The 15,400-nt window shown below is 42.3% G+C and overlaps 3 protein-coding genes and 1 long non-coding RNA gene across 5 annotated transcripts in view; 3 read left to right on the top strand and 1 right to left on the bottom strand.

The window, feature by feature from the left end:
• PARD6G (par-6 family cell polarity regulator gamma) overlaps nt 1-4,975 on the top strand; it is a 67,003-nt gene extending 62,028 nt beyond the window's left edge. Inside the window, exon 3 of the mRNA XM_051609138.1 lies at nt 2,398-4,975. Within this exon, the coding sequence (XP_051465098.1) occupies nt 2,398-3,257 (860 nt within the window). The 3' untranslated portion in view covers nt 3,258-4,975. The remainder of the gene's footprint in view (nt 1-2,397) is intronic.
• An 859-nt stretch (nt 4,976-5,834) lies between these two features.
• On the bottom strand, nt 5,835-7,783 carry LOC127380367 (uncharacterized). Of its 2 annotated transcripts, none has more exons than XR_007888488.1 (3): nt 7,746-7,783; nt 6,319-6,481; nt 5,835-6,157 (listed from the first exon to the last, which is right to left on the bottom strand). It is a non-coding gene; the product is annotated as an uncharacterized LOC127380367 (long non-coding RNA). The 2 variants fall into 2 exon arrangements; XR_007888487.1 differs by lacking the exon at nt 7,746-7,783 and adding an exon at nt 6,762-6,960.
• On the top strand, nt 7,538-14,100 carry BLOC1S4 (biogenesis of lysosomal organelles complex 1 subunit 4). The gene is made up of 5 exons (XM_051609140.1): nt 7,538-7,778; nt 8,167-8,238; nt 9,242-9,343; nt 10,044-10,178; nt 13,548-14,100. Exons 1-5 carry the CDS (start codon nt 7,563-7,565, stop codon nt 13,641-13,643), a joined length of 621 nt encoding a protein of 206 aa, XP_051465100.1. The 5' UTR covers nt 7,538-7,562; the 3' UTR covers nt 13,644-14,100.
• The window catches only part of GLIPR2 (GLI pathogenesis related 2), a 40,948-nt gene continuing 39,294 nt past the window's right edge, over nt 13,747-15,400 (top strand). Inside the window, exon 1 of the mRNA XM_051609142.1 lies at nt 13,747-13,799. Coding sequence (XP_051465102.1) covers nt 13,747-13,799 — 53 coding nt within the window. The remainder of the gene's footprint in view (nt 13,800-15,400) is intronic.

Here is a 15,400-nt window from a genome sequence, read left to right as displayed (position 1 = left end):
GAAGGAAAAGTAGGACATGTGTTTCATTTTACCTGCAGTGCAATAAACTCTACTTGCCAACCTAATTTTCTGAGTCTTTAAGGCATGTGGCTTTTGTTTTGAGTTTGGTTTCCCAGTACTGCAAGAGACAGTCTTAAACCCATGAACCCACATGTAATTTTGATTGCCATGTTAAACTGAAATTTTGGGATAGAGGTTGTCTTGAGCTTCAAGGTACAGTGCTACTATTCTACAGTGCTGTGTTTCGAGTGAGGAAGAATTTTTATTCTAAACCTGAATCTCCAAGTTGTTTTCATAAGAGTATTATGGAAATTTATCAGTGAATTGTGAGGGTGAGGAGGGTGCTGTGCTTGAGACTTCAGTGATGAAAGACATCTCTTATGGACCCATACTTTGCAAAGAAAAAAAATAATTTATTGCCAACCTTCAGATTCATCTATCAAATCTTAAAAGTCTAAAGTCTAGATGAATGTAGATTATGATTCTGTTGATGAAAGAGATAGAATACCTGGCTTTGGCTGCCACAGGTGACTTGTGCGTTCAAAGAGTAGGCACTGCTCTGACTGCTCACCAGGTGGACTTCAGAAAGTGCTGTCTCCGCAGTCACTGTTTTGGCTGGGAATACACTTCCAGGAACCAGTTGGGATCCTCTTGTGTTTGGGTGACCTTAAGGACTTCAGTCCTGTGCCTCACTAGTCTATATAATGCAGTAGGGCCTGTGCAGTTGGTACAGCTCTGACTGGCCTGGGAGAAGAGAGAAGAGGCAGGTGTGAACTTAAAACATGACAAACTTATCCAAGGTGTATCCTTTTTTCACAGAAGTATTTATTTCAGGGTGACCTTCTAGATGCCTTGCAATGTCCTCAGTGTTAATATAGTCAATTTAAATATGTTACGGGAGAATACAGAAGTAGACGTTCCTAAGTCTTAAACTGTTTTTCTTTTTCCAGCCCAAAGGACTGTGCAGGATCACAGAATAATTTAGGCTTGAAGTGACCTCTGGAGGCGAACTAATTGCAACACCCCTCCTCCAAGCAAGCTCAGTTAGATCAGTTTGCTGCTTAGCTCTATTTTTTAGTGTCCTTTGAGTTGTATGTGACTTTATGTCACTTAACTGAAGTCTGTCAATAATATGCCTTGAAAACTGACTTGAAAATGAGACCTTGCAAGAAATACAAATGTAATTCTAAGGTGTTTTTACTGATTTTTATTTTTATTTTTTACTTTTATCAAGTAGAGGTATTGTCTTTCTTTCTCAAACGTTACTATGCAAGGTAAATTTCCTGGCAGTTCTGTAATTGTACTTTTGTATTGTACTGCTGATCTTCAACAGTAGGATAAACTGGAAGTCTGTTAGTTAATCTGAAAGGTGTGTGCTTCATGTTTAAAACCTGCACAGTACAATTAATGTGAAATGCAGTGACGTATTTTGTACACTTAACAACTTCATGACTAAGTGTTTTTTATGCAAAGCACGTGAGCTTCTTATATGGAATAACCTGTCAAATTAGTTGGGTGATTTAAAGTTGATCACTTTGCACACGCCCTTGATATACTGGTAGAGAGTGAAATACTTAAACATTTAATTCCTTAAACAGTAGACCCTAGAAGGGCTGCTTTCCTGTGGATCTTCCCCTCAAAACCAGGAATGTGTGTGTGAGTCTGTGTCTATTCTGTGAACCTTAGCATGTGGGCTAGACTGCAGAGCATTTTTTCTCCCTTCTCTTTATACCAGTTTGCTTGCTTACACAGACCTTCTTTGGTACTTGGGACTTGTAGTGTGTTTTATTGCTGTCACATTCAGCTGAAATGAGGTAAAATATTCTAAAAAGAAAAGTGCTGTACTGAGAGATAAATACTAATATAAATCCCTTACTAAGAAAGGCAAGGATAAAAGCACATCTCCAACTACTCTCTCACCACGCCTTGTTTTTGTGTTTGCACCTAAGGTCTGCTATCAGTTAAGGCTGTGTATTGGATATTAAAATACTCCCCAATTCAGATTTTTAGGTTAGGAATGTGTATACGCTCCTTGCCTGCTTGAGTTGTATGTGTAAAATTACGATCCAATTCTGAAAATACGGTCTAACATTCAAGATGGTATATCAGACCTGCAGCTGTAAGTAATTGCATTCTGCACAGCTGACAACGGGAGAACAGAAGTCTTTTTCTATCAAAATACCGAAGACATATGGGTGGTCATTGAAAACAACTAATTCATTTTGAATGATGTGCTGATGGACCTAAAGTGAAACAAAGGTTAGAGTTAGTGGAAGAATTAATTTTATTTTTTCCATATTATTAGGAGTGTGGCTTCACTGAACCAGATCTAAAAGGAAAATGCCCTGCAGAATGAAATATTCTCTGCTTGATACATTGGTACTGTTTCTTTTTCAGATGAAGTGGACTACAGTAATTTTGGGACCAACACCCTATCAAGGAAGAAGAAGGCTCTGGTGACACTCCGCAATGACAACCTCCGCCGACGTCCTCACATTAACATTAGCATGCCTCATGATTTTAGACCGGTGTCTTCCATAATCGATGTGGACATTCTTCCTGAAACACACAGGAGAGTGAGACTGTATCGGCACGGGTGTGAGAAACCCTTAGGATTTTACATTCGCGATGGCACCAGCGTAAGGGTTACTTCTCATGGACTAGAAAAGGTACCGGGTATCTTCATCTCTCGTATGGTTCCTGGAGGCTTAGCAGAGAGCACAGGCTTGCTGGCTGTGAATGATGAAGTCCTGGAAGTTAATGGCATTGAAGTAGCAGGAAAGACTCTTGACCAAGTCACAGACATGATGATTGCCAACAGCCATAATCTTATTATCACGGTCAAGCCAGCAAACCAGAGGAACAATATTATTCGAAGCAGTAGGATGTCTGGTAGCTCTGGCCAGTCTACAGACAGCACTGCAAGTCACCATAGCTTGCCTACATCCCATGTGCTGCAGAACTTCCACCCTGATGAAATGGAGAGTGACGAAGAGGCTGACATTGTCATTGAGGGTGGTCTGGAGCCACAGCACATTCCCAAACTACACAGCCTCACTTCCAGTAGCCTCTCTCGAATCAATGGGAGCAGCCTTAGCCACAGACTTCAAAGGGACCTGGTGCTCAACAACAACTCTGGCCGAGAAAGCAATGGCAACATCCACAAATTACTCAGTTCCTTAAAAACTGATCCCCGACACAGTCTGGTTATCCCCAGAGGAGGTATTGAAGAGGATGGAACAGTCATTACACTTTAGTAGCAATTCCCACAACTCTCCTTTCAGTCTTAAGTGCCAATTGGGACAATTGACTCTTGCAACGTGTTATGCACAAAACAGAGAGCTGATCTTCTCATAGACCTCAAAAGTGCAGAAGACTGTTGCTTTCTAGGAAACGTGGCATCTGGAGTTAGACATAAAACTGTCATGCACTGCAAAATTTGTCAGGAGAAAGCCAGAGTGTAAAACCTAGTTGATGTCCCAGCCCTAAAGTGGTAACACAAATTTATTTTACTCGGTATAAACCTAAGCAGTCTTGCAGGCTACCAATGGCAGTGCTACATATGTGGGTTTGAATGCATGGATGGATGTATTTATACATGCATGTATATGAATTAGATTTTAATAGTAACAGACATGTCTATTTGAAGTGAAATCCGATTTTCTTCTAATACCAGTTGAAAGAGAGTGCTTCTTAGTAGCCATCTGATTTTTTACCATTACCTTACAGACCTTCCACTAATTTGTTTACACCATATTTGCAACCTCACGTCTAATCCAGACAAGCTCTATGAAAGTAGCTGTTTCCTACCCTGGTGGTAACAACGCTAGGGAGATGCTGCAAATACATTTTCCAAATGAATCATAAGTATGTATTTAAAAAAAAAAAAAAAAAGCCTAAGGAGGTGGCGTTGGAGGATGTTGCTGTTATTGCTGTGAGATCAGCACCACCCACTGGTGAGAGGCAAGGCCTGCTCGCAGCACAGACTTGTGCTGCACTGGGAAGGAAAAAGATGGCAGTTAAGGGCTTAAAACTAATTTCAGCACCATTATGTGTAAATGTATTCTTTTTCGATATTTATTAGATAATACCTCTCCATTATTTTACCCCAATCATCTCTTGTTTGTTGTTTTTTTGGTTTTTTTTAATATCATGGTTTATGTGAATTCTAGGGATGCAAGCAGTAGGCAACAGAAGTGGAAGAGTATGCTAGGACTGTCCCCTTCACCTCACAGCTGACACGGGTTCTTGCTGTACCTTTGGGGCAACCTAAATCCACAAGGTCTTTCCTTACAAAACATTTGGCTGCTTGCTATACAGAGGAAGGATGCTTGACTGACTATCAAACCTAACTTAGAATATTTCTGTTATTTTTGGACTCTTCTAGTAAACATAAAGCCTAATAGTGTCTACACAGGCTTTCTAGAAACTTAAAATAGACAGGATGTTTGTGATGGTCAGGCATCTTGACTGGGAGCTGGCTAGTGGGTGACCAATGACTGTGGAATTGATAACTGTCTGCTTCTCAAAATGCTCTGGATTTATGGAAGTGGTCTAATCTAAAATATTTTGTTATATCTTGATCAGTGTAAGGAACAACACATAAATGTTTTACAATGTATTTTTCTACTTTTAGCTTGTGTCATTTTCTTTTTGTTTTTAACTTTGTAGTACATTAAAGCTTTTTTATATGGTGGAATAGACATTTCTTAAATATTGTATGGATATGAAAATTCAGAAGTCTTGGTTTGAAAGTATTACATTCCATTTTGGAATCTCTTAAGGGCTGGACAAAGGATGTGTGGACTAACTAATTGTTGCTAATTTAGAATACCTGTGGAACAACCAGTCTTCTGATCATTGATAAAGATCTTTGGGACATTGAACTTAGTTTATTTCTTTTAGGTTTGCTTTAAAAGTTTATTTTAAAATTCTTTCACTTACTCTGATTAAACCTCTTCTCGGTATCACAGCAGTTATAGAGCTGTACTTATTTTTCCCAGCACAGTAAGAATAGAACATTGATCCTGTTCATCTTAAAACTGTTTGTACTTTACCAAAGCTTTTCATTTAAAAAAAAAACACAACAAACTATTATTGGTGCAGTAAAAAAAAAAAAGTAATAGCTGGATATGCTTCAGTCAATCAGACCATCTTATCAGGAAAATTGTTACACCTTAAATAAGATTACTTTTATGAATAAGTGGATTTCTCTGGCTGAAGTTACTCATTTTACATTACTCAATTGATGAAAAATGTGACCTGTCTGCAATAAAATATGCACTGTCTTACTTCTGTGCTACATCCTTTCCCCTGTGGTCAAGCACACTGTCACGAGCCGATACTGGGGGGCTACGAGCTGTCAGGTGCTTCTGTGACTTCCCCCCAAATGCGGAGGGGTTGTTGAACAAGACCAAGGGCTCACACGTGGCGCTGCCTCTCGCAGAGGAACAGCCGCTGCGGGACCGTGTTTCAGTACCACCCTCTCACCACACTCACAAATTGTTACTGAGACCAATGTTTAGTTTACAAATTAAACCGGTTTATTAAGGCTTAACATAAACTGAGGGACCAAGGTTTAGGAGAGGTAGGCTTAGGAATATGCCAGGAAAATGATTCAAAGATACTATGGTCTTATTAAATGTACACACCGAAGGAGAGGTGTGGAATCAATGGAGTAAAAGGGTAGGAGTTGAGCCCAGTAGGAAAGTTAGAGATGTAGCTGTGTGTGTGTGTTTACCCTTCAGTACCGTGTGGCTCCTGGGATGCAACTTCTTTTCCAGGGCTCAGCAGCAGGTCCGTAGGGGGCCGGGTCCCCGGTAACAGGGGTGACCGCCCAGCAGCAGCAGGTGAATGCGGCTCCAATCCCGGGGCAGAGTGGCAGGTGGACGGGAGGCAGCTGCGGGCTCCGGTCCGGTTTGGCTCCGGTGCTCAGCTCTGGCAGGCTTAGGCCGGGCAGCTCCAGCCAGGCAGGCTCCGGCGAGCAGTGGTCCCTCGGGAGCGGGCTGGATCCCCGCAGAGCGGGTACAGGTGCCCCCTTCGTGTTCTCTGGGCAGCGGTTGCGGGGCAGCCCCCCTGGGTTCCAGGCGGCTTCTGGTCCTGCAGCAGGGTCTCCTCCCGGGCAGGCAGAGAGCTGTGGGCCTGCAGAACTTGCCCTCTTTTATAGATCAGAAATCACTGTTTGAGAAAGTACCACTGATCAAACTAGCCAGTTAGCACTGGCCAGGTACGTACTCTGTCAGAGGCAGGCTTTTACCTATGGTCCATTTTGCTGCCAGTTATCATAACCCTTATACTCTTTTCTTGCTGTGGACTTACCTGGTAGAGCAGAAGGCCTGTTCCAGTCTGTCCTTGGCTAAACCTGCAACAAGATGCCACTCTTGCTTTGCTGGCTTGGAAGGCATTTTGTTTAGTCTTCTGTGGGGGGAGAGAAGATGGACGGTTCCCCACACACGCCTTTCTGTAGAAGTATCTCCCTTCTCTGTGGAAACAAGGGGCCTGGTTTTGATGACTCTTCAAGTACGTTACCTTTTAGTAATGTTTTTATCCCCACTACCAGTATAGGGACTTTGATTCCTCCAATACCAAGTTACACTCCATCATGGTTTTTTCCAGTACTGCTTTTACTTAAAGGCTACTGCTATCCTGATTCCCACGGGAACTAAGTAGTTTGCTGCACTCCTCATAGCGTGGCTCACATTAAATCTCATGGCTCTGGGGACTGGGGGGTAGTTGTGGCTCCTCAGAAGAGCCCGCTCTACCTCTGGGTCAGGGCCACGGCCACGCTGCAGACTGGAGCCTGGAGCCTGCGGGGTGGCTGTCCCAGGGCAGCGTGTTAGCGCAGAATATCCAAACGCTGCCGCCTACTTCCTGCCGAGATGTAGGAAACAGAAGCTGCGTTTCACACGTCGGCATGGAAGCACTGTACCCCAGGCTCCAATCACAAGCTGAGAACAGCGAAGTGTTGGTGTTTCAGCTGCAGAGCTAACACCGTGAAACGACTGGTAAGGTTTGCAAACATTGAGGGCTCCACCGGGAAGAAGAACCAAAACGTCTCTGTTTTCGCATGCACGATTTTGACGACTGAAGTTGCCTTTTTTTAGGAGGAGCCCCTTTCCCAGCTCGGACTGTCACCGGCAGGAGCCTCGGGTGGGCAGACGGGGCCGCTCCCGCTCCGCTGACAAGAGTCTCCCCCCGGCGTGTTGCACGGGGCTTCACAGGCGGCCGGCGGAGGGAACGCGGGCACACCAACCCTCCCCTCCGGGACAAATCCCCCACGACCCTGCTTGCAGAAGGAGCCCAGGGGTCTGCCTGCCGCGGGCTCTGCGGGCGCACGGCCGGCACCCAGACGGGGGGCAGCCCGAAGCGGGGAAACCCGGGCTCCCGCCCCGGGGCGGGTGAGAGGCAGCGACCCCGACGGCAGGGCGAGCTCCTCCGCCCCCAGAGCCCCGCCACACGCCGGGGCAGGCCCTGGGCCGCCCGGCTCGCAGCTCCGCCCCGGCGCTGCCCGGGGAGAGCGCGCCTGCGCCCGCGGGAGGGAGGCAGGGAGGCAGGCAGGGAGCATGGCGGAGGCGGAGGCGGGAGGGGGGGACGGCGGTGCGGGCGGCCCGCCCGGCCCCTGCCCCGGCGCGGACAGCGGGAACGTCTCGCAGAGCCACAGCAGCGCCTCAGGCCTGGGAGAGCCGGAGGACGAGGACGCCTCGGAGGCGTCGCTCAGCGCCATCGCCGCCGCCTGCTCCGCCTACCTGCTCGCCGACCGCAGCCTCTTCAGCGACCAGGTGAGGGGCGGGGGCTTCCGCAGCGCCCCTGCGGCCGGGTGGGCCCGGGAGGCAGCGGCTGACACTGCCCCGGGAGCGGCCCGGCCCGGTTCGGCCCGGCCCGGCTCGGCTCGGCCCGGCACGCAGCGCCGGTCACACGGCCTCGGCGCGGTTTTGTGCCAGCCTGGATCTACCGGTGTGTCCGGTCACCGGCGCTTCGAGTAGCCCTGGCTGATGTTCTGTGCTCGGAGATGTGGTTCGGGAGGATCTGGTAGCGGGGTTCTGTGTCTGTGTGTCTGTGTTTGTGTCTGTGTGTCTGTGTTTGTGTCTGTGTGTCTGTGTTTGTGTCTGTGTGTCCTCCAAGCGCTTTTTAAAAGTACGTTTCCAAGTACTTTTTCCTGTCTTGCAGATAGAAAGCTTAGACAAGACTCTAGAAGATTTGCTGACCAGAGTGGATGAGTTTGTGGGAATGCTGGACATGGTACGTGGAGCTTGCATATAGCTGCGTTTTTGAAGTCAGAGTACAGTCTAATACGTGTTCTGCCTCATCTAGCTCCAGACCCCCTGCATGGGCAGGGACGCTTCCCAAAGCCCCATCCCGTGTCCCTTGAACACTTCCAGGGATGAGGCAGCCACAGCTTCCCTGGGCAGCCTGTTCCAGTGTCTCACCACCCTCACACTAAAGAATTTCTTCCTAATGTCTAACCTAAATCTACCCTCTTTTGGTTTAAAACCATTACCCCTTGTCCTCTCAGTACAAGCCCTTGTAAAAAGCCCCTCCCCAGCTTTCCTGAAGGCCCTTTCAGGCACTGGAAGGCCAGTATAAGGCATCCCAGTATTCTCTGGGTTTTGTAATCAAACGTCTAATGGGAGTTGTAAAACCTCCCAAGCTAGATTTGTCTTTAGGCAATCCTTGCATCAGAAAGGCAGCTTTGTTTTCACTTTCTCATTAGAGGAGAGAGGGAACTGAATGGGGAGTTTCTATAAGCTGACACTGGTACACAAGGCTGTCTTTTAAAGCATAGCACATGTGAGTTTCCTGCACTACTCTAAGGGAAACTTTATTTTTTAAATAAAGTAAAAAAAAAAAAAAAAGATTCTGTGGTCTGGCTTTTTTAAGTAAAGTTGAGGAAATGTACAGGTAGTAAAGTTTAAATCAAAATTTTAGTTGAATATATTTAATTCTTTAATATGTCTTGGGGAATGTTCCATCTCTTAGTTCTGATAAGGTTGTAGCAGCCTATTTTTAATATCATTATAAAGGTAAAGATTTGCCTATGCAGAAGAATTTTTTAAAGGTGCTTACTAATCTATACATAGTTGATTTGTTTTAATCTAGTGCTTTTTGACTAACGGTAATCTGATATTTTTATACCGAGTTTTAATCTGTTAATTGGAGCACAGTTCCAGTTTAGAGAAGGAAATGTACTAAACATTTCTATTTTTTCATCAACTTTTGTATTATGTCTTTGCATCACCTCTAGATTCGAAGTGATTCCTCTCAGGTTGTCAATGAAAGTCTACCTCAGATTTACTCAAAAGCTACAGAAATGAGACAGATATACAGGAAGATTGACAAACTAGAGGTATGTATTTGATATCTTCTAGATAGACTCAGTTTCTTAAGACAGGGAAGAATTAATGATACTATATAATTGCGTGTGTGTGCACACAGGCATCAACATCGAATGGGCTCAGTTCTGTTTTGGTCTCAGTGTCCAATCTGGGTTCAATAGTTCAGGGTTAATAAAGAGAACACCATTTATTAAGAATTTCTGGAGACTGTGGGCATTCTAAAACAACATGCCCTTTTAAAAAAAATCTGAATACTTGTTTTATTTACCACATGAAGCAAAGCGGGCATCTGTCTTTCAGAAAGCAATAGTACCACTTTTTCTTCTTTTTTTTTTTTTTAATAGTATCTCTCAAAGTTACTGTTTTGGGAGCTTTTTGGTGACTAGTAGAATGAGAGGTCTGTTAATCCCTGGTAAAGCTTCAGAACTGTGATTGAGATCTGTGGTCCCACTTTTAATAGAAAGGCAGATAGAAGTCTAAATTAATTATTGAAAGGCAAATAGGAAAAGCAAGACTGGTTGTTTTATTATATTTAACCTGTTTTTGCATCAAGAAAATGGACTTGTGCATGGAGGGGAAGCAGAGCATGGAATTTGTGAATCCTCATTTAAGTCATGGAACTTTCACCCCTGTCAGGCAATACATAATCCTGTTTTAATTTGTTAGTGAAAAAGTTGGTGTTTTTTTTCTTTTGTTTTTTTTTCACACTAGGCTTTTGTGAAGATGGTTGGAAACAGTGTAGCTGAACTTGAAGAACGGGTCATAAAGGCAGAAACAGACTTTGGAGCTTTTCCGAGCACATTCAAGAAAATCTTGCACACAATAAGCATGCCATCCTTCCTTAATGTAAGTAAGCCTTTGTTACCATGTGACCAGCTTAGCTTCTCTCCTTACCAGAGTGGATGATGAAAACAATAAGACGTTTGTTACACATGTATCTGAATTTAGCTGTAAAACTTCTGTATACTGTGTTAATATTTTTGCAGAGTTCTCAGGCTTAATTAAAAAAACCCAGAAAACAAACAAACAAAAACCAACCAAACAAAACCAAAACAAAAAATCAACAAAACCCAAAACTAACAAAAAAAAAATCACAAATTCTTACAAGGGTTTGTGTAACTTTACCAAATAAGGCTGAATACACGAAGAGGGGAACACGAAGGGCACAAACAGGTATATAATGCACAAGCCTTTATATTAAAGCATCCATGAGCTCTGATGGTGTGCAAAGAAAGTAGGAGGAGCCTGTACAGACAATGCTGTTAAAGAACCATACTGCATTAATATCACTACTGAAATGTTACAAAAAAGTAAATGAAAGCTAGACAGGACAAGATTTTAAAAATCAGGTTCTGTTTATATTCAGTCCACACAGGTCAGTCATCCTGTAAGCACCTTGTTAGACATTCAGAGGATGAGCTTTTCTCTGTCTCTCCTTATTTCTTCATGTTGACTGTTTCTGTACATAGGACTTAAAGTACTCTCTCTAGTATGTCTCAAAGAGATGCCTTACCTAGCCTTGAACTCCCACTGTGCCCTGGTTTTAAAATAACTTTCTGATGTAAAAAATCTTCTGAACACCTCATGCTTCTTGGCATCACCTGCCAATGTGTCATTCCCTTGAGTCTTGTCAGCTCCTAGATTCTTTTCTTTATATTTTCCTATATTCATCCTGCACTAGCTCAGGTTTTTGTATCATACTACTTGTGAGAATGCTGAAATAAGGTATGTTTGCAGAGGGGGAGAGGAAGATGGTTGTGGTTATTTGAGGTATTTGTGTTCCGACATGTTGCAAGCATGTGTGGCAACAGGGAAGAAGAAAAGTAAAAAGAATATGTATTGTCTTGGTAAGACAATGGAAAGGATAGGGGAATCTATTCCTTATTGCTATTTTATGTGCAATTAGTTAACTTCTCACTCCATCATTTTATTTGGTGTTTAAGTTTAGAGAGATGTCATTTTTTCTTCTGAAAAAAACCAACACAAAGCTGCTATTTATGGGCTAGTTACAAAAACAAACTGCAGCAATTGCCTTGAAGAATATGGAACAGTATTTGACGTTTAATTGCTAAAAACATTTGTCAACCACAGAATTCTAATTTTCAGTTGAAAAGTTTAAAAGTTCTAAGAAAGTGGTTTTTTATTGTTGCATTGGAAAACTTTTGTCAGTTTAGCAGTTTTTCGACAATTAATAAGGCGGAAAGTCTTTCAAAGCATCAGCAAGCTGAACCTGGCATATCCAGTGGTTACTTGGTTTGGGAATAGACAGCAGTAAAATCAGCCCTCTGCAGTTACTGGTATTAGTTGATTGACTAAAAGGCAGGTCACTGTTCTGCAGTGGTACTGAGTATTATATAGTAAAATGCCTGTTTTCACTAGCAGACACAAGCATGTCTGAATGAAAATGTCTGTAGAGATTTCTTCTCATATCTTAACATTTAACTCGCTGAGTATGTCAATCCTTTTGAAAAGAAGGCTCTACCATGATTTTCACTGTAGCGGTATTTCATGTTTTCCTGCTACAATTTTAATATAGTCCAGTCCCCTTACTCTCTTCCCATTTAAATGTATCTGTTTCTTTACATAAGGATGTATTTTGTATTTCTCAAGCTGTGTATTTGTTACCTCCCTTTCAGATTTTGCCCCAAGTTCTTCCCTTGTGAATTCCAGGCAGTGTGAAGTACTCTTAAGACTTCCAATATCACTATGGATGTAGACTCTTTAAAAGTTAAAAGTATCTGCTAAGCAGCTACAAAAATAACTATTCATAAATGTGTGCTTAGGCAATTGTGGGTACCTTGCCTGCCTATGACTTTCCCCATGGGATTGAAATGATCCCCTTCTTGCACATATGCAAATATAGTGCCTCATAGTCAGTGTCATGAGTTCTAGAACACCTGTGACATTTGTTTCCCTTGCTTGCAAGATATTTTCTCATAAGATGCTACAGGATAGGAAATAATTTTTAAAAACTGAACTTTGATTTCAAAGATTGTTATTCCATTTGTCAAAATTTCTGATATAGACAACATTGTTAGTATCCACTACTTACAGATCTGGTCTTTGTATTTATTTCCATACAGCTTGAATGGCAAAGCAAACTTATTTCAGAGAAGTTCATGTTACTGTAAAGTTAAAGACATATAATTTAAATGCCATAAATCAGCAATTTTGTATGTACGGGAGATTTCATATGCAATGCAAGTACATAGCTCAACTGAATATTGGAAAAATTCCACTTAGCTCTTTGGTAGGTATGCTTAATTATATCTGCATTTTGGTACTGTGAAAGCATTCCAAACTCCAAGTATACAAATGATATTTGGTATGCTTTAGACTTTATAATTAGTGAAGACTCTAATTTCCTCATCCCAGACAAACAAAAAAGTATCTAGACTCTGCAGACAAACTGAGAGCTCTGCAAAACAGTTCATAAAAATATTTTCATGAGTCAAAAATAATTTTTAATGCACAAAGTTGTGGTTCCAAGCCTCCTATTTAAGACCATATATTGAAAACATACACAAGGGGCTGTGTTGCATTGCAGCTTTATTTACGTGCAGGTAGGCTGACACAGTTGTCAGTAGTGGTCCTTGCTGTTGCCTGTTTAAATTAAGCATTAGGTACAGTAAAACAAGGTACAGTTAATGCTTAAAAGAAATGTGTACAGTTTTCCTGAAAAGCTGTGTGACAGCTCTTGCCAGTCCACTACCATATTATTTTCACTAGTATGTCATACTACATGTATTCTAAACATATAGTTGATGAGGGAGCTCAGCAGGAAACATTTACTAGGTGTGTTTCCATATGAAGACATTTTTAACTTAAATAAACAGGTTAACTCACAGGAAGGGCTGAGGAGAAGTGAAAGGGCAAAGCAAGAAAGGTGAAGGTCTGAGGCTTTGGAAGGATGAATGCTACAATGACTGTACCATCAGCTGGAAGAGATTACTCATTTGGCTCCTGCAGAGCTGGCATATCTTACACTTCCCAGGATTGGGTTTCTTCAGGTGATAGAATGGCAAAAGTCAAAGGCTGCTTTTCTCCACTAACATTAAGAATATGCCAGACCCACTGAAGTTATGATTAAAAATTCACCTGGCTAAGGATATATGCCCATAAAACTTTTCTTGTTTTGCATTTTATCTTTGTAGGCTTTATTTTAAAACTTGGGGGTTTTTAAGAAGGAGAAAAATAAACTTATCTAATTTGCAGAAACCATCTTCTTCACGACAACAGACCCCCTATGAACCTCCAGTCCTCTTCAAGACTGAAGACTATTTCCCATGTCTTAATGAAGCACCTTATTGATGATTTTTTGCTTTGGGATTGATTTGAATCAGCCAGAACAGAGACAGCCAAGTGAACAAAAGAAATGCTAACCTCAAGCCAGCGGCGTTTCTGAGCATTATTGATGGCATATTGCCATTCTGATTCTTATTGTCTTCCTTCAGGCAGTATTTTCAGGTAATCTTTGTTTGTGTACCTTATTTCTAAAGTCTTCCTAAAACACAGTATAAGTTTTCAGATTATGCTGGGAAAGGAACTTAAGAACTCTTTTGCATTAGGCTTTTTTTTTTTTTTTAATAGGGAAATAATGGGAGACATACTTTTATATCAAAAATCTTTTTAACACACACATATCTATGCTGCTGCAACTGTAAATAGCCATACCACAAAACGTCTTTTGTTCTTGTTTTTTTTTCTAATGTACTGATTGAGGTGAAAGAAAAGCTATGCATAAAATAATCTACTCTGTGTTTTGGAACTTGGTCCCTGCAGTTTGTACAGAGAAATGTACCATACTGGGATGTACATGTGGCAAGGGGAGGACTTGGAAGATGATGGAGGAGTCAAGGATGTGGCTTGATGCGTGTGATCTGGTCTCAGTTCACAACGTAAATGTCCTTCCCCCACTGCTGATCATCAGGTCACAGTGACCTCAGCTTCTATTTATTGCAGTGTTGTATGGTTTGATGTGTAACCAGGTGGGCACAAGGTATAGATATATATATTTATATAAAAAAAAAACCCTGCTGTTGAAAATAAGAAGTATCTGTGTGGAGGCAGGGATGTCCCTGGCCTGAGCCTCGATGAGGCGCCTCGCCAGGCCTTGCTCTCCCCTCACAACCCTCCCTGTGGTTGCTGGGGCTCCCCGTGCTGACTGCACTGTGAGTATATTATCAATAAACTCATGGCTCTCTAACTGCTGTTGTGGTCTTGCATTCCACCTGACAGTACCAGGCTGAACCATTGTTTCTGAGAACCTTTTTGCTTACAGTCTTGTAGGATCTCTGGCAGGTGTTAATCATGAATTGTCGACACCTTTACCACTGCTGTTTTACTGCCAATGTAACTCAATGCAAACACCCCAAATTGAAAATTCAGAGCAATAAGGAATGCGTTAGGGAAACAACAACATGTCTGCTGATTTTGTGTTATAAGCACAGAACAAGGTGTGCAGTTGTAGAGCAATGTTTATATATTAACAGATAAAGAATTGAAAACCTTATGGTCTTGGTTCCCAACTGTTGCAGGGACCAGGTTCTGAACAGTACCTGAAGCAACATTTAGTAAATATTAAAACAAAGATTGTGAAGTCAAAATTAGTAGGCTCTGAAAGCAGTTGTAATGTAAAACTTACCTGAATTTTAACAAGTGTCTAGAAAAATAATTACATGCAAACATGCAGAAAGGAGCAGGCATTTAACTTTGAAGAAGGCCCCCCCATCACTCCCCATATGCCTTGATTTCATCAACATCTAAATATTTCATTATTTAAGTGTTCCACTGCAGCAACAGTTGCCTTTCCAAAAGGTGTTGTACACCTCTTGGAATAAAGAGGCACTGGGTTAATTGATGTTTTCAAAATTCATAGCAGTTTATTGCTTCTACTGATAATAACCTTCAAGGTTAAGCAGTTTTACCTGCAATACTATGAAAATAATAGCAGGCCTAATTTGGATTCTGTCCTGCACAGGAACTGTTTCCAGATCATAGAATCATAGAATATGCTGAGCTGGAAGGGACCCATCAGGATCATCGAGTCCAACTCCTGTCCCTGTGTA

Source organism: Apus apus, chromosome 2, assembly GCF_020740795.1.
Source record: "Apus apus isolate bApuApu2 chromosome 2, bApuApu2.pri.cur, whole genome shotgun sequence".
Taxonomy (NCBI): Eukaryota; Metazoa; Chordata; class Aves; order Apodiformes; family Apodidae; genus Apus; species Apus apus.
Note: the sequence above shows the minus strand (reverse complement) of the source record. Positions and strands in the feature narration are given on the sequence as shown.

What these genes read in the sequence shown, in the direction of transcription:
- BLOC1S4 (XM_051609140.1), top strand. Translation starts at nt 7,563, where the DNA reads ATGGCGGAGGCGGAGGCGGGAGGGGGGGACGGCGGTGCGGGCGGCCCG. An exon ending in GCAGCCTCTTCAGCGACCAG is followed by an intron (nt 7,779 to 8,166) that starts GTGAGGGGCGGG and finishes CCTGTCTTGCAG; the next exon opens with ATAGAAAGCTTAGACAAGAC. An exon ending in GGAAGATTGACAAACTAGAG is followed by an intron (nt 9,344 to 10,043) that starts GTATGTATTTGA and finishes TTTTCACACTAG; the next exon opens with GCTTTTGTGAAGATGGTTGG.